At 42.4% G+C, this 23579-nt stretch overlaps 3 protein-coding genes across 3 annotated transcripts in view; 1 reads left to right on the forward strand and 2 right to left on the reverse strand.

Annotated features, from left to right (window-relative positions):
- Positions 1-230: 230 nt before the first annotated feature.
- On the reverse strand, positions 231-20234 carry LOC114351020 (cilia- and flagella-associated protein 52). Its single transcript, XM_028302057.1, has 16 exons — positions 20049-20234; positions 19471-19733; positions 18633-18837; positions 17508-17643; positions 15752-15900; positions 14749-14894; positions 12926-13119; positions 10524-10672; positions 7847-7992; positions 6962-7113; positions 6230-6374; positions 4190-4282; positions 3519-3662; positions 2343-2504; positions 1519-1651; positions 231-519 (listed from the first exon to the last, which is right to left on the reverse strand). Exons 1-16 carry the CDS (start codon positions 20092-20094, stop codon positions 455-457), a joined length of 2328 nt encoding a protein of 775 aa, XP_028157858.1. The 5' UTR covers positions 20095-20234; the 3' UTR covers positions 231-454.
- Positions 20235-20570: 336 nt separating this feature from the next.
- Det (baculoviral IAP repeat containing deterin) lies at positions 20571-21321 on the reverse strand. The gene is made up of 2 exons (XM_028302027.1): positions 20975-21321; positions 20571-20808 (listed from the first exon to the last, which is right to left on the reverse strand). The coding sequence occupies exons 1-2, from the start codon at positions 21272-21274 to the stop codon at positions 20680-20682; spliced, it is 429 nt and encodes a 142-aa protein (XP_028157828.1). The 5' UTR covers positions 21275-21321; the 3' UTR covers positions 20571-20679.
- A 1493-nt stretch (positions 21322-22814) lies between these two features.
- The window catches only part of LOC114350997 (monocarboxylate transporter 14), a 66275-nt gene continuing 65510 nt past the window's right edge, over positions 22815-23579 (forward strand). The window contains exon 1 of the mRNA XM_028302017.1: positions 22815-23173. The gene's annotated coding sequence lies outside the window, so the exon portion shown is untranslated. The remainder of the gene's footprint in view (positions 23174-23579) is intronic.

Below are 23579 nucleotides of genomic sequence, written 5' to 3' on the forward strand. Positions count from 1 at the left end.
ATTTTGCTCCCAGATTGCATAAATAGCGTCAAACATGCATAGTTTAGTATAATAATTAGCTTGTGAAACTTTTTTCGTTGACTGTACTTAGTGCAAAAGCCGAAAAAAATATGATATTAAATTTATTTAAATCGGGGGCGTCCACCACGGGTGCGTTGAATACTGGGGGACTCAGCCACGGACCCGCGTCTTCGTGGTTGAAACGTTCTATGCCTATGTGTCGTTTCTAAATGTGTGTATGCTATAAGAAGGAAAAATATGAAAAGCATTTTATGAATGTGATATTATTGTAAATAAAATATAATTTGTAAGATAATGTAACGTTTTTACGTCACCATTACAGCCAATAAATAAATCAAAATTTTGTAAAAATACAAATTTATTAATAAATTAATATAATAATAATACAATTTGGTGCGGGATTGGAACACATCGTTTCAACAGTCGTCTCTTTCTATTTTTTATCCCCTCCACCGCTGCTCACGTACTCTTTGCTTGTAGTCCTCGTGGGAAGATTGTCTGCAACAATTAATTGATATTTATAAGCAAGCATCCATAAACTACTGTAGTTTATGCTTACTGGTGGGGTTAAGATTTTATTTTTCAAGTTATTCATGATTTTTTATTTTTTTGTTTATTAGGAATCTTTGACTTGTGATAGTATCTCTCCACTTAGCTCTTGTTTCGGCTTAAGTGGCTCCATATGAGCCACTTATACCCACGCGAAATACAACTGAACCTTGGGAGTACTTGGGCGTAGTGCTCCTGGGAAGAATTGGGCGTGGCCCTGTTTCTTCTCCATCGTTTCTATCTCTCCACTCAACTCGGTTCCTCTACTTCCGAGCTCATCTCCAAATTACCCTCGGGATTTCCAACCAGGTAATCCGGGACAACCAGCGAAGGTTAATAAAGCTTCATCGGGAGGCCAAGCTGTTGATCCTGGCTATACAGGAGTTGCAGCGATGGGAAAGTGTGGTGGTATAAGCACAGAATAATAATAAGTACTACGTACAGAAGTTTTACTTCGCGAAGGTATTTAAATAAATGTATGCTCAAAGTCATTAACAATATGGTGTAATTTAGCCTGTCTCAAGAGTCAAGCACCATTTTGTTGACAAACGTCAGTGATCGGCACTATAGGGCTGACTTCGGTAAAATGATGTGACGTGAGGTGCCAAACTGCGGAAAATGGCGGAGGAAATACATGATTTAGCATGAATTATCATGAATAATATTAACTACTTATTTACCTCTCAGTGTCTTGAGGCAACTTAAAAAAGTACATTCTGTGTTTTTATTATTATTTAGGCAGTTAAATACTGCACAGTATTTAGTACACCATTTTCTTTATTTTCTTCCATCATACACAAGAATATGCGTGCGTGATGTTCGCTCGTACCTATGTGAGGCCTTGTCGAATAGTATCCTGTAGGTAGGCCATCGTGCGTGTGAGTGATGAGTAGGGCATCGCGGAGATGAACAGGCCTGATATAAGTCCCGTTTTTGGTTTCTACTTACCCCCGGGCGGGCGGCAACATTTGGTCCCTGTCTTGGGCGTGCTGCCCTTGGAAGACGGCTTCTTAGTCGTGTCGCAGGGACAGCACGAGTGTACGCTGCTGCGTGTCGTGTCCATCGCTTCTATCTTCTCCACCTGCACATAAAAATCAGGTATCATCAATGTATTTAATTTTGATAACGCCATATTAATTATGTAGTTGCTGCCGCGTGGTCAGAAACAGATTACCCTGGTGTTAGATTTAGAATCACCATAAGCACAAAATAACATGGTTAAATAGGACAGGATTAAAACGTGGCCTGCGAAGCACGGAGTCATATTGTTTTCAGTACATAAGATTAATTCAATCAAATCATGACAGGAGAATTTGTTATTACACAAATTACTAATAGTCCCGTTAGCCCCTCGTACTAAGCTAAATATGCTTGTATTACGAGTGAGCTCACCACAGTAGTCGAGCGGCGGCGGGGACCGAACACGCGTTCCCCGGATCACGAGTCGGCCAGTCCGACCCCTTCACCGTTCGGCTATCGGGGCTTCAATTATACCAGTGACTTCAATTTGTGTGTCCCATCTGAGAATCAAACTCTGAACTTCCAGATCGAAAATCCCAATGCAGCCAACGTTTCAATTACAAAACTCTTCTATTAGGGATATCTATCGAGCGTCGTCATCTTGCCAGCACCCACGCAGCGTAGCACCACATGTTGTAAGTGTTGTAACGCATCTTCTTCACCCCACTGTTACGTTACTTCCCCTTACCAACTCATTTCATTCCCCTTACAAAACTACCTTGATCAATATATTTCTATTTCTATTTCCATACCTTCGAGGGTGCAGCGGGCATCTTGACAGGGCGGTCGCCGGCGGCCTTCTGTGCCGGCTTCTCAGACAGGGGCAGCTTGAGCTCGTCCTGCAGGGCCTTTGGGCTCTGCGGCAGGCTCTTGAGGCCTGCGCTAGGCGGCGCCTGCGGCTTGCTCAGGTATATCTGGGGTTTTATATTAAAGAAGTTTCAGTAGCACTGTTCAGTCAAATGAATGACGTCCATTGCTAGACAAAGGTCTCTCACAAAGGTTTTCACCAGGTAGTATTAGAAAGAAAGAAATAGACTTTATTGATTACAGTAAGCACAAATTATAAACAGTAACAACACAAAACGAATAAAGAAAATAGTGGGCCACTGCGTCAATAGGCTCCCCGCTCAGCATTTATCATGACGTAAGGGCATGTCAAGAAACTGGTCTGGTCTATTACAGAATTCAATTCAAGGCTACTTAAAATGAGCTACAGGCACTAATCTACGTAGATTCCTGCAGTAGTGGAGCGATGCGGGAGGGGTATCATATCTAAAAGCAGGGAACCCCGCTTAACACATTTCATTTGCTGAAGCGGCATCACCGCGCCCGCGTGCCCAGCCCCACGCGTGGGCTAGTGTCCCACGCGGCCCATACCACAGAATAATAATAAGTACTACGTACAGAAGGTTTACTTCGCCAAGGTATTTTAATTATTATTTAATTATGAATAATATTAACCACTTATTTAACTATCAATGTCTTCAGGCAACTTAAAGAAGTACATTCTGTGTTTTTATTATTATTTAGGCAGTTAAATACTGCACAGTATTTAGTACACCATTTTCTTTATTTTCTTCCATCATACACAAGAATACGCGTGCGTGAGTCAATGCTCGCTCGTATGTGAGGCCTTGTCGAATAGTAATCCTATAGGGCAGGGTTTCCCTTTTTTTTTTGCCAAGGGACCCTAATTGATTATACTTTTCCTAGCGGAACCCCCGTACTACTCCGCCCGCACGCCCTGCCCCTCCCTTGTGCGTAAACAAGTCGGTGCGAGCGAACAACGTCGGTCACGAAACGTGGGATAATATTTTTTACGGAACCCTTGCGGCCTTTCCACGTAACCCCAGGGTTCCGCAGACCACCATTCGGGAACCGCTGCTATAGGGTTCCATCGTGCTTGTTTTGGCCAGGCCTGCCCATACCTCGGGCACGCGCCACACGATGATGCTCCCGGCGGCGCACGCGCTGACCACGAAGCGCGCGTCGGGGCTGAAGCGGCAGCACGTCACCGCGCCCGCGTGTCCTAATCCCACGTGAGTGTAGATGCCTTCTTGGTACTTCCATAGCTAAACAAAAGAAAATGGAGATCAGTAAGATCACGCCTCGGCTAAAGTCCGGTCGCCGGGCAGATAAAATTTCGTACACCTAGCAAACGACTAACATGCGACACGGGCGGCCGTAGTTAAGTGTGCGAACGCGACAGCAATATTTATTTATTTATACTTCAATGCCAAAAATATTAACATTAGGCGAACTTAATGCCATAAGGCATTCTCATCCAGTTTACCTTTGGGTTATGCAGAAAAATTAGTTTGGCGGTATAACAAAAAAAATAAATTAAATAAAACAAATATCTGCTTGGCGACCGAACTTTAGGTACTTCTATTTGACTGCTGAGCACCAGAAATAGGTATTGCGCTTGGTGGTGAAGACCACATCTAACGCACAGTTGACAAAGCCTCCTTTTGCCAACTGTGCGTTAGACCACCGTTTTGGATTTGTGCTTGAAATTGAATGAACGTTTATTTGTATCAGGAATTTAAACTAGGGAATTAAAATCTGATAAGATTGAGCTGAAAAGAGATGAGTATACCTTGACAGTCTGATCGTTTCCACCAGTGACGAATAGTTCACCGTTTGTCGTGATGTGAAGTCCGTTGATGGCCCCCGCTTTACTTGCTTCCAGCTGAAAAATAATAATAAATGTTAAAAATTATCGTAAACATCATACCTGGTGATAATGGCCGCTCAAACGGCAGAAGAAACAAAAAGCTGACTCTACTAGAGCCTGCACAAGTCGAGTTCCCGCCTCGACAACTCGGACCCCGTTGCTCAAATTATTTATTTAATTACTATTTAATGTGTGAGCTTTTTTCGCCTGAAACACAGGTTTTTAACCTAGCTCAGGCTACAAAAGATTGTGAACTATATGTAAACTCTAGCATAATAAGTTCGTATAATGCTCTTATTTTAATAAATAAATTATTTATTATTATTTATTTATTATAATGAGATCTGTAATATAAAATGGAGACGCTCCTTCAACCTGCGACACGACTCGCCGCAAGGCTAATTTCGTCGTCGTAGACCGAACCAGTTTTTGACGGTTTTGCGGGCACTCTTTGCCTAAAAAGCAACTTCAAGCCGAGCAGCTTCTCCAGAGAAATGGATCGAGCGGAGAAGTGTCGGGTGGACTTGTTTTTCTATACAATTTGACAGCGGCGGCCGCGGCAGCGCGACGCGAATCATAATGGCGCGGTGTTTCATAGATAGCAATACACTGATAGCTATGCTCATCACATCTCATCACATCACAGCTCACACATCTCCTTTTTTCCCGCACCAAACCGTGGAAATAGCCTGCCAGCTTCGCCGCACATCTTTCGTCTCCGCACCGTTCTGGAAACTGGGTTCAAGTGGATTCGAGACTAAAGAAATTGTGAAACTACGCACCTCCCTAGCGAGGTTCCCGCTGCCGGTCTCCCAGTAGGCCACGCGGCGGTCGGTGCCGCCCGTCAGCAATGAACAAAGTGTTTGAGTTACTTGCCGACCTTAGTGATGACCCTTCAAACGAAAGAAGAAGAGCCAATGTTGGCGCTTCTCAAGACCTCGGGCGTCATCGACATCGATCGGCCATCATCGTCTCCGCGCGAGAGACGCGGCCCTCCCACGTAGGCGCGAACTAGCGATATGTCTAAATACATATAACACAAAGGTGACTGACTGACTGACATTAGTGATCTATCAACGCACAGCCCAAACCACTGGACGGATCGGGCTGAAATTTGGCATGCAGGTAGATGTTATGACGTAGGCATCCGCTAAGAAAGGATTTTACGAAACTCCACCCCTAAGGGGGTAAAACGGGATCCACACGTACAAAGTCGGGGGCGGCCTCTAGTTCTATAATATATCACTACTAAAACCTGGTCCGTGAGCACGTAGAATTTAGTCCAATGACCCCAAGCTACCCATCCTTATCGCTCGCGCGTAATTATAATATTGCTGTCGCGACTGTGCGACGGGCTGAAATTTGGCATGCAGGTAGATGTTATGACGTAGGCATCCGCTAAGAAAGGATTTTACGAAACTCCACCCCTAAGGGGGTAAAACGGGATCCACACGTACGAAGTCGGGGGCGGCCTCTAGTTCTATAATATATCACTACTAAAACCTGGTCCGTGAGCACGTAGAATTTAGTCCAATGACCCCAAGCTACCCATCCTTATCGCTCGCGCGTAATTATAATATTGCTGTCGCGACTGTGCGACGGGCGCCCGCAGTGAGTGTGCGAGCGCGACAGCAACATAATTACGCGCGAGCGATAAGGATGGGTAGCTTGGGGTCATTGGACAAAATTCTACGTGCTCACGGACCAGGCTTTACCCAAACTTTTTAAGTCGCGCCGCCTTTCGACCATACAAAAAATTCCGCGCCCGCCCTCCTCCAGTCAAGATTATTTATTGGTCGTATCGAGCAGTCTGGCATTCATTCTCTCAGCGGTCGCAGGTTTTTTATACTTAAGTACACAGATGGCCTGCGCCCCTCTTTAAAGGTCTTTACGCCTCCCCAGTGGGAACTCCTCCTCCACTTTGGGAACCAACGGCCTAGTAAGATCCTAACAGGCACTGACCTCCCTGGCGAGGTTCCCGCTGCCGGTCTCCCAGTAGGCCACGCGGCGGTCGGTGCCGCCCGTCAGCAATTGCGAGCCTTGTGGCTCGAAGCAGATGCACATAAACAGAGTATTCGCGTACATCACTTGCCGGCGGGACAGCGAGCTGGAATTAAAAATATGAGCGATTTAATGTAAATCGGTGCAGCGGTCTAAGCGTGCAAAGGCCATAGACACGGGCCTATCTATTCCCACACTGCTGCAACTCCTGTGTAGCTAAGATCTACAAATTGACCGCCAATAAAAACCTAACCAGGCCAAAATTGTCCAGAGAAAAGATAACTGTAATAGAAGAACATAGGAGTTCGAAGTTAAGGATTGATTTCTTTTCAGCCAATTTGGTATTAAACATGGGAGAGGTTCGCGCACGCTTCAACTTGTGTATGTTTTATAAAAATGACACATATCCGGCGTACTTTGTGCAAATCTGAAGTAGGAGGGAATGAGGGATGTGACCTTGTCACCAGAAAACGTTGCTCGTTGGTACAATACATCGGAAGATCGTTGAGCAAGAATTGTTCGCAATGAAAGCCGCAGATGCACTAGTATGACTACATTAAGGGCTGGGCTTCACCATCTTACTTTAACTTTAACAAACGTCACAAATCTGTTCAAGGTCTTAAAGTGATATTATGAACTACAAGTCTACAATCACGGGGTTGAAATAGTTAAGAAGAAAAATAATCATCTCACATCAGATCCCAGATGATGGCGGAGCCGTCAGTCCCCGCGCTGACGGCCTCGGTGTCGTTGGGTGACACTTGGATGGCCGACACAGGGCTCTTGTGCTCTTTCAACACTTTCTTCAGGCTCTGGCACTCCGGCCGGATGTCCCACACGCGGACCTGTCAATTATTTGATTATTAATTAAGCACGGAGTTGCGTTTCTGTACAATTTTTTTTATCCACAACGAGGAAGCTCTTGGCCTGTATCCTGTATCTCACCTGATGGTAAGTGACGATCAGGCCGAAGGTGGAAGCGAGCTTCACCCGGAATCCTCAACCACGGAGGAACTGGCTATCTTACCTCTAACTGCCAGAACACTAAAAATGCTGTAAACATTGTTGTTATGGCGACAGACTTAGGTAAGATGGTGGTAGCTAGCCAGGCGGACTTAGAACAAGCCCTACCACCAACCAAACCGAACAGAAAAATCTGCCCCCACTGGGAATCGAACCTGGGACCTCTGCGTCTGAACTAGGTGGTCTTACCACTAGACCACAGAGGCAGTTTCAGTCAGTCAGTATCAGCACTTTTTACTGCCTTAAATGGATTGTATACTTCCGAGACTCAGTTTGGAAAAATAAAATACTCGTATGAGTCAATAAGCGGGACGGAGACGAAAATACCTTGACGAGAATGTGTACCGGCGCTTGCGCTTCTTTCTCCGCTATGCTATTGTTTTTGTAACCGCTTCACCGCTTACCAGTTGTTGGCGCTACTGTCTTGGCGACTATTACAAGACCATACTCCACAGTGGCACAATCTGGTAGGTGCTAGCTGATACAATATCCCTCAATATCCAGCACAGAAGCGAGCCCAGCCCTTGTGGCGCTAGCGATAAGGTCGACACTCGCCTGTCCCTCGCAGCCGCCGGAGATGAGCGTGCGTCCGTCGTGCGTCATATCGAGCGCGGAGGTGCCCTTGTTGTGTGTGTTGTAGATGCAGTACACCAGACGACCCGTCAGCGGCGTGAAGGCTCTTATGTTGCCGTCGTTCCAGCCTGCAAAAATAATCCGATTACAATTTCAATTCTCATCATCATCATCTCAGCCATAGGACGTCCACTGCTGAACATAGGCCTCCCCCAATGCTTTCCATGTTGCCCGGTTGGTAGCGGTTTGCGTCCAGCGCTTTCCTGCTACCTGTATGATGTCGTCGGTCCAACTTCAGCCTTTTTTTGTCCCAGGTATTATGACCTGTCCATATTTGCAATGATATAGCTTGACGCCTTTGCGGACTTATCACACTACATGGCGGGACCTACTAAGTCCCCTATCATTAGTTTAGTCGGATCATCAGTTTATACCGTCTGTTATTATCATCATTTCAACCATAAGATGTCCACTGTTGAACATAGGCTTATAAGGATGAGTGGCCTTTCATCCCATTTTCCCCCTTTTAACCTGTCACCGTGATGGTGAATGGTGCTTAATAGTTTTATCTACTTCTACACTTTTATATGGTTTGCTTGGACCATCCCTTCATGAAGTCAAAAAAGGCCATCATATTTCTGAGTGCTTAGTGTGAGTTTGCATTGAATGTCGTCGCTAGCAAAGTAACGTGCGTCAAAAAAAATCTATGTAGATTTTAGTTCTTGAAAGAAGACCCATTTGTTACAATGTATTTTGGTTTGTAAGTTTATTGTACTCAGTTTTATTTTGGTACCAAATAAATGTTTTTTCTTTCTTTCTTTAGCCCTTCATTTGGCAACGACATAAAAAATGGAAATACATGAGTTTGATGAATGAAAGGCATCAAGGGTATGCTAAGAACTTTTAAAAAAATATGAAAAAAAATCCTGCATTTCCCAGAGTTGGGAAAATTCGTGTCCGTCACAGCGGACACTGCCAAAGACGTCATAAATAACGAGTAGATTTGAATGTTCGCCGTGGCGGACATTGGCAAATAGGGGATAAATAAAAAAACTTCGTTATAAACTAATTTTATTAAGAATTTTTATAGTATTGAGAATAAAACACCTTGGAAATTGGTGTTTTGGCAAGAAAAATTAAGTAAGTAATTAAGCGTAACATTAAAAACGAACACATAAAACATTCATTTGGTATGGAAATCTAAAAACAGTTTCTTGCATTTTTGCCCATCACAAAGCAAAGGCGCGTTTAAAACTTTATGTAGAACACCACTGTCTTTTTTTGACAATACCTGCAACGTTATAAGAGAAGCTAAAGCTAATATTTATATTAGAGAGAGATCATATCATTATCATTTCGATAGAGGGTGCAGGTGAAGAATAGTTTGAGTTAGTAGAAGCACATTTATCAAGCATTTCAAAATCAGTATCAGATTTCTCACTTGCGTCTGAGGAAGCGGGTTCTAGGGACTAAAGCCAATATTCTTGAAGCACGCGCATGCCTCAGACAAATGAAAAACAAAAAAAAACATAAGAAAACACCCATAGCCGCAAAACAAACTAAATTTGACTATGTCCGCCACAGCGGACAAAGTTGTTTTATGAATATCAGTGAGTAATTGACAATGTCCGCTGTGCCGGACAAAGAGATCAAGCGAGTAAAAAAACACCAAAACATGTATAAAATGTTATGAATTTCAGCTAAACATTATCATACACGTATTATTGTTAAACAAATTGCAAAAACAATGAGCTTTTAACAGCAAAACACTGAAAAAAAAATAATTTACCTTATCGAAAACAGATGACTGTCTCTTCGCTGACATTTTGTTCGCGACTGACAGATACAGTGTTGCGAACGTCAAAGTTCACTTTCTACAAACTTTTTCAGAGGTTATAAAACAATAATATTGTAGAATAAAATAAAAATAACATATACAACACCCCCTACTTGCTTTCTTAAGTTAGTGTCCGCCCTACCGGACAAAGTCAAATTAAGGGTTAGGGACGCATCCATCATACATTTTAATGTCATTTTTTTACGAAGATATTTGATGTAAACTCTTCCCTTGTTCCCTTTGTTTTAACTTACAGAAATACTATCACAGAATAATAATAAGTACTACGTACAGAAGTTTTACTTCGCGAAGGTATTTAAAAAAATGTATGCTCAATGTCATTAACAATATGGTGTAATTCAGCCTGTCTCAAGAGTCAAGCACCATTTTGTTGACAAACGTCAGTGATCGGCACTGCGCCGAAGCTATAGGGCTGACTCCGGTAAAATGATGTGACGTGAGGTGCCAAACTGCAGAAAATGGCGGAGGAAATACATGATTTAGCATGAATTATCATGAATAATATTAACTACTTATTTACCTCTCGTCTTGAGGCAACTTAAAAAAGTACCTACATTCTGTGTTTTTATTATTATTTAGGCAGTTAAATACTGCACAGTATTTAGTACACCATTTTCTTTATTTTCTTCCATCATACACAAGAATACGCGTGCGTGAGTCAATGTTCGCTCGTATGTGAGGCCTTGTCGAATAGTATCTTGTAGGTGGGCCATCGTGCGTGTTTTGTTTTCGATGTAAACTCGCGGAGATGAACAGGCCTGATACTATCAAATTTTAACTCTCTATATCTTCAAAGCTCACCCGACACGATAGACTTGCCATCGCCAGAGAACAGCACGGACGAGCACACGAAGTTGGGCACCACGATGCGCAATAGCTCCTGGCACGTCTCCACGCACCACACGCGCACGTCGCCCGCGCCCGCCGTCGCAAACACGCCCGACATGCCCCTGTCATCATCATCTTGATTTATTACGTCATCATCATGTAAAATCATGACGTCACAAGTGCACTACTGAATACAGTCTAGCTCGAGGAACTATACGTCGCCCGGTAATGGACCATGACGTCACAAGTGCACTACTGGACACAGTCTAGCTCGAGGAACTACATGCCGCCTGCGTGTGTCGTCGCGAACACGCGCGACATGCCCCTGGAGACACGACAGCATCATGTAAGGTGAACGTCATCACCATGACGTCATTGCAGGACAAGACAAGCTCCCTAGTCTACGGCTGGATGTAGATAAGCTCCTGGCACGTCTCCACGCACCACACGCGCACGTCGCCCGCGCCCGCCGTCGCAAACACGCCCGACATGCCCCTGTCATCATCATCATCTTTTATGATCATGTGTTTTTATCATGTGTGTTCCTTTTCTTTCTGTTCTTATCTTTGGTGTGCAATAAAGTGTATTTATTATTATTATTTTTATTTTTAAGATTATATCTTTCTCCACCTTAAAGATGGGTGTACTTAACCTACGATGCGGGCCTCAGCCAAGCATCATAGGGCGCAGTGCTGTGGAACCGGAGGATAAAAATTTACGTGTGATGCGGCAGGTATTCAGTATCGAGGCTTTTTGAAGGGTGTAGAGCAAATTACTTGGGACATCTAAAATTTCAAGGCTTTGTTTCAGTAATTTATTATTATTATTATTATCATCTTGGTTGATTACGTCATCATCATGTAATGGACCATGACCTCACAAGTGCATGCTGTGGCCTAATTCACGTGTTTTGACACAGTCAAAATCTCGTTGACGTTTAGAAGTAGTCCTATTGAAAAACAGTTCTAAATCCGTATTCACGTGTCATTTCGATAGAACGATTAACGACATACAATAAGTGTCGTTGAAGTTTTGTTACGTGAATAAGGCTACTGGACACAGTCTAGCTCGAGGAACTGCATGTCACCTGCGCCCGTCGTCGCGAACTCGCCAGACAAGTCTATGTAAGGTAGTCACGTCATCATCATGTAAGATACGCGTCCCAGACGCTGACAGCGTATGTCTCGATGGTGCGGGTCCCAGCCAGTAGGCCTAAGATGCGCGCTGCGATAAGCGGTTATCACGCCATTTTATCGATTTTGCCCTTGCATTTTGACGTCGATAAAAGTTATCACGGCGCGCATCTTAGGCCTACAGGAGGAGACGCTTGTCGCCGCGCAGTGAGGGAGACTCCGTCATCTCTAGGGAGGACATCTCTAAAGGTCGGGGGAAGAACTTGGATACGGGTAGCGCACGACCGTTCATTGTGAAAAACCTTGGGGGAGGCCTTTGTCCAGCAGTGGACGTCTTTTGGCTGAAACGAACGAACGAGGTTGCAGTGGTTCAGGAGAACGATGGGAAGTTTATTAGGCGAGTTCAAGATGGTAACCAAGACACTGACCTCGGAAACGCGATATCGTTGATAGCGCAGCGGTGGCACGTCACAACCAACACCGGCGCAAAGGTGGTCACGCTCACAGCATATATCTCGCTGCTGCGGGTCCCAGCCAGCAGCAGACGCTTATCACCACGCAGTGAGGGAGACTCCATCATCTCCAGAAAGATTATACAGCCCTCCAACCCCCAAGGATTTCGATTGGCACACCAAGTGCAGCGATGTAGACAAATCAATCTCTAGATTGTAATTAGTTACACTATGCAATTCGCTTACATTCCTCAGTTTACCATCAGATTTCATTGACTACGCAATAATCATTCTCTGAAATTAAGTTTCCATGACGTTGCAGTGGTTTAACAGAAAAAATGTTGCAAAAGTTGTAAAAAGTTTTCAGCTGGAGAATGAGGGGAAGTTTATTATTTATTTATTGACAAAGATCTACCAACAACACAACTTTACATAAACAAGTAATGCATGCAATGTTGACAAGACCAAAAGATGTGTCTTTATAGGTAAATACAGCTTACATACAAAATAAAAACTTGACGACCGAAAGTACAATACTAAAATATCATGTTAAATTAGATTAATAGTTAAATTACATTCCACTTATCCAAACATTTCTTCTTAAATGAGTGCACGCAATCATGAAAGATGTCGATGTCGCTATCTTTTAAATCGTTGTATGTTTGCATACACCGATGTAGGGGAGCATACTTCCCCAGGTTAATCTTACAATGAGGTAAGTTGAAGTTACTAGTCAAGGGATGTCAGGGATGTTATTAGGCGAGTTCAAGAAGGTAACCAAGACACTGACCTCGGAAATGCGATATCATTGATAGCGCAGCGGTGGCAGGTGACCACCAGTACTGGCGCAAAGGTGGTCACGCTCACAGCATATATCTCGCTGCTGCGGGTCCCAGCCAATAAGAGACGCTTATCGCCACGCAGTGAGGGAGACTCCATCATCTCTAGAGAGGTGATGCAGCCGTCTAGCCTCGTGGTTTTTAGCTGGAGGATAAAATTTATAGATCATGTCAATATAGGGCATAGACTAGAGTACTAAAGCCTGGTCTGCGAGCACGTAGAATTTTGTCTAATGACCCCAAGCTACCCATCCTTATCGCTCGCACGTAATTATGTTGCTGTCGCGCTCGCACAGCGCACACTCACTGCAGGCGCCCGTCGCACAGTCGCGACAGCAATATAATTACGCGCGAGCGATAAGGATGGGTAGCTTGGGGTCATTGGACAAAATTCTACGTGCTCGCAGACCAGACTATAGACGACAAGATGAAAAGGATCGCGTCATCGGAAATGCGCGGGAATACGAGCTCGAATATTTTGCACCCGAACATTTTCCGTTGGCGCTATTTGGTTTCAATCGTACATTTTAGCTAATAGCGTTATTTTTATTTATTAGAAAGAAAGAAATAATAATTTATTTGGCACAAAAAAAGAAACAATAAATCAGGACATTAAAATGGACATAAAAAAAATAACAATAATAATACTTAATATGTCTATGAAGGCGATGTGCCAAAACGGACGCCCACTCAGTATATGCAGCCAGCTAAATGCATGGCTGGACACTGATTTTCAGTGGTCATTATTACATCTTTGATTTAAATCGTGTCCTAAATCCCCTTGAGGTTTGTCTAGACACTATTGTTCTCTATATCTATGTTACAGGAAATGTATGAAATCCGTCATTGTATACAATTCCTAGGATTTGTGTATAAGTCCTAAAATCACCCGGAAATGTGTGATGTAAATTATATTAGACACATTTCCTAGGAAATTTACACATTTCCTAAACAGCAATCGGAAATGTAATTAAGATTTCTTTTTTTTTCCGAAACTTAAATGGCGCTCCCGCGCCGCGGCCGCTGTGTATGTGACAAGGTCGCAAGTCTAACCTAACCTAACCGAGACTTTGTTATCCAGCTACAGGAGTACTAAAACCTTCATGTCAATAATAGTTTAATAAAAGATATGTTAAAATTAGGGTTTTCCAATACTTCAGCGTCCAATACCAATATGCGTGATGCCGAAAGAAAGGTATGCCAATAGGCAAATATTTTTTTCAGTCAAAATATAATAGTGCGAAAACAACTTTCAGGCTAAACAATAATAGTTGTGAGTTAAAAGTACCTATCGGTCAATGTGGTTTGTCTAAATAAAATTTTAGGCGTACTGAGGGGCACTAAATCACATGACCGCGCTTGTGCCGCTTAGTTTTATACATTTCCTAATACAATATTGGAATTCTATAAAATTCCTAGGAAAAGTATACATGTCCTAGGATATGTGCGTATTAAAAAATCTCTGAAGCAATATTTTATACATTTCCTAAATAGCTTCGGAATTGTATACATTTCCTAGGAATAGTATACAATTCCTAGAATTCATACATTTCCTGTAACATCTATACAAATAAAAATAAACGTTTTAGTATAAGCATTCACAACTTTCAGAAATATAGGCTAAAATAATACAAAACATTATTTTAGCGTTACTAGTGTGTGTTAAAAAACATAACTTGACCATATCTATTGAGAATTGTCGCTCTAAAAGCAGCTCCTTGAGCTATCGGTAATTTATTAAAGTTTTATTACTTGAACATTTCAAAGGACTTACCGCCTTGAAATGAGGTTTGCTAGGATTGCAGAGCTTGCCTTTCGGGAAGTCCCCTTTCCAGTTGATCTCATCGAGGAGGTCTATGGTGCCGTCGCCGGAGCCCACTATGAGGCAGCCATCGTCCATTATTAGGATCGACTCTATTCCTATAGAAAGAAATAACAATGATTGCGTTTTTATAGAGAATTAAGAGACAGACACCAAGTTTTGATTTCGAGCTAGTTGAAAGGGTATTAACCCTTTCAACTAGCTCGAAATCAAAAATATAGAGAGAAATATAAATATGTAGAGACTATTGTCTCTACCGGTTTTATCTTAAGATTTTTAAAATGTCCTGTTAAAAATCGGGGCCAGTCAGACTTATGTACCGTTAATGTAATGTTGTAACGCGTATTTGGTGCGTACTTAGATGCCACTGCTAAAATCATTTAAGTATAGGCTTGCACCCGCGTTGGTCTATTGGCCTTTTAAGTTCTTTCGTCTACGATATATTATGAGGCTACGTTCTGAACAAAAAGAGGGTACAATAAAGAGGCACGTAGCTCGTAGAATCGCGATGGCTGTTGGGACAAAAAAGTTCTAAAGTGGCGACCATGAGTCAGAAGACGTAGTGTGAGCCTCCCACTAGGTGGATAGATTTTTTTTTTTTTTTTTTTTATCCACAACGAGGAAGCTCTTATTAAGATATTTGGGTGAAGATAACGGGAAGTACCTGGATGCAGGCGTGGCAGGACCGATCGTTATGGAATTGGGGGAGGTCTTTGTCCAGCCCTGAGGGTTTAGTGTGAGTTTACATCAAACGTCCTCACCAGTGAGCGTGTTATAAAAACATAATATAAACATTTTAGTTCTTAAGTTTCCGCTAGGGGCGCTGCACAATGCGTCACACATTTAATGTCATTATTTTACGCGCTGACTAGTGAGGACGTTTAATGTAAACTCGCATTAAGCCCTCTGGACGTCATTTGGCTGAAACGAACGAACGAACAGTAAAGATAAGTACCCTGACTGTAGCAGACCGCCTCGGGCCGCTTGCCCTTCTTCCACGGGCCGCACTTGGCGAGGCAGCCCAGCATGGAAGGCTTGCACTGCGCCACCGACGCCGTCGGGTCCGGCGGGTACCCGATCGAGAACTTTATCATATCCCCGGTGCTGGAGAAAATATCTATTCAAATTCATGGTTTATTCAGTAAGTACATAGGCCCTTTCCAGGGCACTTAGAGTAGGCGCACACCGTTGATTTTTCGTCGGCCGATAGTTTAGTCGGGCAGTTGATCAGTATGGGCAATGGGCATGTATGGGAGTGCGCACACTACGCCGATTCGATTTGGCCGATTCTTCATACAATTTGAAATCGGGCACAACTATCGGCCAACTAAAAATCAACGGTGTGCGCCTAATCTTATAGGCGTCATAATATAACTTGGACTAACACCACTTCAGGACAATATTTGGGCTGGTGCTGAGAAGAAGTCGCCGAAAATAGAATTTGTAAGAAATTGCAAGCAAAATGGCATTCGCCATGGCAACTGCCGAAAACTTTAGCCTGTTTTCGGCGAGGACACGTTTAGTGACACTTTTCATACATTTAGCAGTGATAGCACTTACCGCTTAGCAATCGTCATTTTTCTTATAAGCGCTTACAATTCTATTTTCGGCCAAACGCCTCCAATGTGGGCATTCGTATTTTTTATTTCTTCTCACCTACCCGCTTTTCTGTCTAGTAATTTTACCCCGCTATTATTCGCTGCTTTCTACACTAGTTTACGAACTGACGTGGCTCATTCCGGACATCGTCGCGCGTCGGAGTCACCGCCTCTTTCTGGAAACTACTATCGTAGAAGTCCACATCGTTGTATTGTATTAGGCCTGAACTGTTCAGCCACGCTATGAACTGAAATGTGTAGTGTATTTTGTGAAGTGTGCTGAGTCGAGGCTGGTCCTTCATCAACTTCAATCTTCGAGGGTAGAGGAGAAATTGGGAATCGCGGTTCACGCCCTGAAACTGCTGATGCCGGTGGATTGCAGAACGGGTGAGTGCACTGTTTTTTCGTAGTGGTAGAAAGCAGCAACCTGCCCTTTCCTTAAAACTTTTCTGAATCATAAGTAGTTTTTAATATTATGCGGCTCTACCAAACGTATGGAAGCTGATAACATTGAATTTACGAATAGATCCAGTTTATTCTGTAACTTATCATTGTATCTGTACCGTTTGATATAGCTCATGAAGCACTTTCAGGATCATTAACTGCTTTTTTGTATAGTTTGGAAATAATCGAGTGAGATCACTTATCGTTTTCACCCCGTATAGATAAAGCGGCAACGTGTTAAAAATCATGGAAACAGCTTGTGGCCAGTGGCTGTACTCGGTGGTCCGTTTACGCAGAGCATAAGGCTTCTTATACACGCTAAGAAGTTTCACCGTGTCTGCCGTAGACAAGACAAGAATTTCGTCGGACCTAGCGACGAAAATTTGTCAAACAATGCGCGTCCGCCGCGTGTCATATCTAGCGCAGACAAGAATAATTTCTAAGTCGGGAATGTACACGGTTCGTGTGTAAAGCCTGGTCCGTGAGCACGTAGAATCTCGTCCAATGACCCCAAGCTACCCATCCCTATCGCTCGCGTGTAATTATGTTGCTGTCGCAACTGTGCGACGGGCGCCCGTAGTGAGTGTGCGACCGCGACAGCAACGAATTCTTGCGTAGGCGCCGCAATCCCGGGGACTTTTCTTAGCGTGTACAAGCGGCTTTACTCACGTGGTGCCAGCGTAGCCGTAAGCGTCGTCGCTGCTGATGGCGATGCAGCGCACGCTTCGGCGCAGCTTGCCGAGCGTCACGTCCACCACATCCAGGTTCTTGGACTCCGCCCTGATATTCCACACGCGGAGGTTCGCTGGGAGACAAGGTTTTACATTCGTTCGTGAGCTTCAGCCAAATGACGTCCACTGCTGGACAAAAGCCTCCCCCAAGGTTTTCCACAATGCACGGTCCTGCGCTGCCCGTATTCAGGTTCTTCCCGCGACCTTTACCAGATCGTCGGTCCACCTAGTAGGAGGCCTGCCCACGCTACGTCTTCCAGCCCGGAATTTGAATTACGTGATCGTAAATATTTGCTTTTAGCGATTCTCCGGGCTATGTCAGTCACTCTGGTTCTCCTACGAATCTCCTCATTTCTGATTCGATCACGCAGGGAAACTCCTTGGGGGAGGCCTTTGTCCAGCAGTGAACGTCTTTCGGCTGACACGAACGAACGAAATATTTGCTATCGTAACTAACTTTAGCTACATGTTGGGCAGCATGATTGATCAGTGTATGTTTGCCAGTGATGACATACGGTACCGAGACGTGATCGCTTAGGATAGTGCCTAAGCGACTACATCTCGGCTTCTTAGGCTCAAGGTCACCCAAAGAGCGATGGAGCGTGCCATGCTCGGAGTTTCTCTTCATGATCGAATCAGGAAATCTGACATAGCCCCCAGAATTACCAAACTTCAGTGGCAGTGGGTAGGACCCAGCTCATAGACTGATGCAGTGGCGGATTTACAGTTTTGCCGCCCGTAGGCTAGGGTGGGTTTGGATCTTTATTTAACTTTTATCTTCTGAAATCGAGTAAGCGTCATCTGAAATCTGCCGCCCCTAGGCCGCGGCCTATACGGCCTATTGACAGATCCAGGACTGGGCTGATGGCTGCTGAGCCGTAAGACGTAATGTGGTCAGTTCTCCCAAACAATCTTGTGAAGGTCGCGGAGAGTGCCTGGATGAGGGCGGCGCAGGGCTGGTTGTTGTGGAAATCTTTGTAGGAGGCCTTTTGGCCTAGTCCAGACAGTGGACTTCTTTTGGCTGAAACGAACGAACTGGTCATTTAATTCAGTAGCTACTCACAATCTCCCCCCGTAACAAATGAGTTGACCCTCTGATTCAGAGTGGCGAGGGTCATCGCATCGCCCGTGGTCAGTTTAGCAGCGGCCGCGGTGCCGGTGGCGGCTCCGGCGAAGCAGTCCCACAGTACCACGCAGCCGTCGTCGCGCCCGCCAAGGGAGATCATGTAGCGTTCATCCGATGAGAAGGCTATGGCTTCCACGCGGACCTTGAATGCGAGCAAGACCAAGTTTGAGGAGCCGCGAAAGAATGTCTAGGCCATCCAGCTCGAATAACTCGCAAGTTCCGTCCCAAAGACTTTGGGAGGACACCCGTCAGGTTTTAGTGAGTAGGCAGGGAGCCTTACATAGCCCACTGGTTCCAAAAAAGGACCATGTTTGAGCATAGGCCCTGGCATCAGATTAACTATGCGATATGGAAACCATTGGGGGAGGCCTATGTTCAGCAGTGGACTTCCTGTGGGCCATGGGCTGACCAGAAGCTGGCCAAAAGGTAGAGTTACAGTCTGGCCCAGGAAAAATAGCCACGGTTACAGGTTCGAATCGAATCCCGCCGGGCAGGTGTGACGTTTGTGTGACTACAGGCACGAGCTGAAAGCACAAAATCGCACGCGTGAATATCGCTTTCCAGTCATCCAATCATTAAGCACTGGGCGCCGCCATTAAGCTAGTCTTCAAGTCATGACTTGATAATAGACTGTAGCCGTGCGAAGTTGTGCTTAAACTGACTGCAGTCAGTCTATTATGAGACTGTAAAGAATGCTGCTTTGATGGCAGTCTATAGGTACTAGTGGCTGACAGAATGGCAAGTTGCATAATAATATAGAGATATGGTATTTTACCTTATGCAACTCATGGCTCCCTAACAGCGACTTCTTCTTAAAGTCCCACACTTTAGCAGCAGCTTTGAAACCAATATGGTTGATCTGTCCCGAACCCACGAAGGTGCCTTTAGGAGACACGGCCACTGTGGACACGCTGTTGGTGTGGCCACTCAGGAAATACATCTTCTTAGTCTTCCATTCTTGGATGCAGACTTTGTTGCCGATCGGGTAGACAATGTGCTCCGCATCTGGGTGCACCTTGAGCCCTCGGATTGCAGATCCTGTAATCGGATTGCAGAAACTGAGTTAGAAACATCAATTGTTCAGAATTTTTCATAGAAACTGTGATGCTAGGTAATAACAAAGTTGACTGAGCATCTTAGAGAGTACTAAAGTAATTTTCAATCTTAATTTTTTAGTTTTGTAGCCCAGGGAAATAATATTTTACTAAATTACAGAAAATATCTTTTTATTATTACTTAGATACTATAAGTAACAAATTTAAGACTGAAAGATACAAAGAAGCTGTTTCCTCACTCAGGTGCCAAACAAAACAAACAAAGGGCAAGTGGAATAAGATCAGTCATTTAACTCACCGTCAAATCCAATAATTGCATAGGTTTCTAAACTTTTCACATCCATTTCTATTTGTTAAAAACTTACTTATCAACAAGTAAAACTGTATAGTCAATAAATAAAAAAATTGAACAGTCTTACATGCAAAAACTTTTGAAGTTTTGTTATGGTTGTTGCTAGGCAACTAATTAGCCTTGTCACTACAAACAAAAACTTTTTGGTTGAGCTATTTTTATCACAGACAATGTTAATGTGATTCAATTATTTATTCCCCTTTTTTACCTGACAATGAAGCTAAAAGGAAAGGCAATATGATATTTTTAAATTCCATTATGAAGATAGGATTTCAATCTCTGCTTGTTTTTGAAGTTTTTCAATATTTTATGTCCATAGCACCATTGGATTCATAAATTCAACATAATTTCAAGAATTTTGTTATGAAAAATCTAATAAAACGTTTAAATCATTCGCATAATATTCAAATTCAGAGATACAAAAACAAGTGACAATCCATATTCCCTGCAAATAAGTTAAAACTCAAATTATTTACAACACATGTATTCAATAATCATTCACAAGTCAGGCACATTAACCAGTCTGCATAAAATTTAATAATTCATTACAATAATTTCATTGGTCAGTTTAATCATATCACTTCCTTCCGAGGCAGCGTCTCTTCACAAGTTTAGCTTTCTCATCGATCTGCTCTTTGGCTACTTCTGAAATCCGTTTAGTTTCATTTATCATGTATTGTTTTACAATTGATAGAAATTCTGAAAGCTGAAATAAAAGGAAAAAAATATTTTTTTACTAAAATACTCTAAAAACTACAGTTAATGAATCTAGAATACAGTAAAAATGCCAAAAGCAAGATGTATGTTATAAAATATCATGTAGTTATCAAGGAATATAAGTACAAACGAAAAGACACCAAGAGTTGTCTTACCAAGAGATCGTCTTCTTTCTTGCCTATTTGCACAAACGCGCACTTCGCTGCGTGGCTCTTATGTTCCGCCCAAGGGTCGTCACTTGCTTCCCACCCATCCAACTCTTTACCACACAGGAAACACTTCGCAGCATCAGCATCATCTTCGCCTGTTGCAACTGAATAGAAACCAGCCTCAGCCATGTTTCGCACGTTACATTTGTTTTTATCAGAGAAGGGCCAGTTCTTGAACGTTTTTATTCTCTCTTCTACTAGGTAATATGAAGCAGTTTCCATCTTGAAAACACTTTTTTCCAGCATTTAGAAAACAAAATTCCAAACCAACAAAGTGCTTGCAAAACCCAAAACACGAATCAGTTGTTTTTTGACAGTTACAAAGTTTGAATTAGCGTTTGGTTATTTAAATGTAAAGTCTGGCATTTTATTTATTTTTTATGTATTTACTGAAGTCCAAAGCTTTCTTATTTTATTAATCACGTAATCAATTTATTTTAAAGCATGCGTGTATTAACAGTCAGAGGGAAATAGCTGAAAAAGGAAATTCAATGTTTATAAAGATTTTTAGGATTATCATCATGAAAACAAAACGCAATAAAATGTTTTTTTTTGGTTCAATTCTTGACAGGCAAAGACATACTAAACTATACAGCCTATATGAATGATCTATTTCATTTCATAGACTTACATTGATAAAGCCAGCACTCCAGCAGTAATCTAACTTTCTTCGCCATTTCAAGGAAAAGGACAGTAATCTAAGGTCAACAATAGTTTTTAAAGTTATCAAACATGCACAATTGCACATGCACGCATCATTTCCGGATCGAATAAAGTAATTACTCAGTTCTAATATATTTTTTCTTCAAAGCTTAATCAGTATAGTAATACAAAAAATTCAATCTTTTTAATTAATTTTGTCTGAAACCTGAAACAGCGTAAAATGCATAGCGCTCTCTCTCTCTGTTTATAGGTCTCTGGAATCATATGTTTCACGACTTTCGTTCACTCATTTTCTTTCCCAGTCATTCAAAGCCTAGAAACTTCATTCCTGTTTCATTCAAATTGGGGCATTCATTCATAGGTTCTAGCCACAGATATGGATTAGAGTAGATACAGCAAGTTGATCGTCAAAGCGTGCCATTCCGATATGTCCAAATGGACATACATGGTCGAGTGATGTTCATGTAATCCGATTACAACAATCGGTTACGATGATTTTACGAGAACAGTACGAACTACGTACGAACACGGTAGAAAGAAGATATTATTTACGGATTGAGAATTGTAATTAACAGCACAAGTAGCAAATAATTAATTAGAATAAAGTAGCAGTAGAAGAAGTATAAAGTAGCATTGTTTTTAATACATATCCTGCGATGTACTCTTAAGAGTTAAAACCATGGTCCCTTTATGTGGTGCATTCATACCGATCCCAAGGAACCGTACTTACTCATAACAATAAGACACACACTGATCCATGTATTCATGCACTTGACAAATTTATGTCTTGAAACGCTGGTAGGGTAAAAAAAATAACGAGATTTGACGATTTGTAAGAATTAATTTATTTTAAAAAGGTAAATAAAGATGTTTTTGGTTTTGTATTTAACAAATTATCAGTTTTATCGGAATTAATTAATTTTCGAATCGAGTCACACGATATCTTTCGATGACTTTGCGAATGCAGTACGATGATACGATTACTTTTACGTTGCGGCAATCACTAAAATTCGCTAAAATGACACTAATGACGTTTAAAAAGTGGCACGCTCGGCTTCATACAATTTTTGACACATGCTGCATCTATCCATATCTGTGGTTCTAGCCACAGATATAGAGTTCTAGCCAATCAAGGCCGAGAATTATTATTTCGATTATTTTCGAACGAATGTGCGTGTTGAGTAATGTCTGCTCCTTTGACCCGCGAGAACAAATTCACTTAAAGTAGGGTAGAAATTAACTGATAAACTCGTTTTTATAATTAAAAGAAGTCACCTCAGACATTGTAGTGTATAAATAATCCAAGTTCTTCCGAATTTACCGAGAAATCGAACCGAAGTGCCTAAATTCTTGTAGAGACCTTTTGTTATTTTAAGTATCAAGAGCCTTTCATTTGTTTTTGTTAGTGTTTTGTGTCTTCAAACGCGTCTTGCGATGGTCCGAGCTGTTTTCTAGCATCGTCCGGTCGAGTACAGTATTTTGGTAAGTGATCATTTTTACTTTCTTACCTCTTTACATAAACTTTTTGTCTAAAACAAGTACTACTTAGTGTGACATGGACTTGCCTACATAACTTAATTACCATAAATTCACGCAGCGACTTTCAAGAGAGTACTATCACCCGAACATGAAATGGAAATTGTAGGGAGGTTATTTTTTTGTTCTCATCATTTATTTTGTATTACTTAAAATCTGCTGTTATTTACCTGTAGATCATTACAATCCCATGGTTAAATTGTAGGTAGGTAACTAGGGCGAAGTGTACACAGAAATAAATAACTTTGTCACAGAAGTTTTCCAACTTCTCCGTCATTACATCATTAAAATCCTGATTACAAGCCTTTTGAATGTCTAATTGGGCTCTATCCATAAAAAAATAATTAAACAA

This window comes from Ostrinia furnacalis, unplaced genomic scaffold (genome assembly GCF_004193835.3).
Source record: "Ostrinia furnacalis isolate ACB-3 unplaced genomic scaffold, ASM419383v2 OfSCF1066, whole genome shotgun sequence".
In the NCBI taxonomy this organism is placed as follows: domain Eukaryota; kingdom Metazoa; phylum Arthropoda; class Insecta; order Lepidoptera; family Crambidae; genus Ostrinia; species Ostrinia furnacalis.

Bases quoted from the DNA above. Each gene is read 5' to 3' on its own strand.
- LOC114351020 (XM_028302057.1), bottom strand. From the start codon at position 20,094: ATGGATGTGAAAAGTTTAGAAACCTATGCAATTATTGGATTTGACG. The intron at 13,120-14,748 runs GTAAGTCCTTTG...TTTATCCTCCAG, and splicing joins GCAAACCTCATTTCAAGGCG to CTAAAAACCACGAGGCTAGA. The intron at 1,652-2,342 runs GTATGGAAATAG...TTTTATGTGCAG, and splicing joins TGCCCGCTGCACCCTCGAAG to GTGGAGAAGATAGAAGCGAT.
- Det (XM_028302027.1), bottom strand. From the start codon at position 21,274: ATGCTGGAAAAAAGTGTTTTCAAGATGGAAACTGCTTCATATTACCTA. The intron at 20,809-20,974 runs GTAAGACAACTC...CTTTTATTTCAG, and splicing joins AGAAAGAAGACGATCTCTTG to CTTTCAGAATTTCTATCAAT.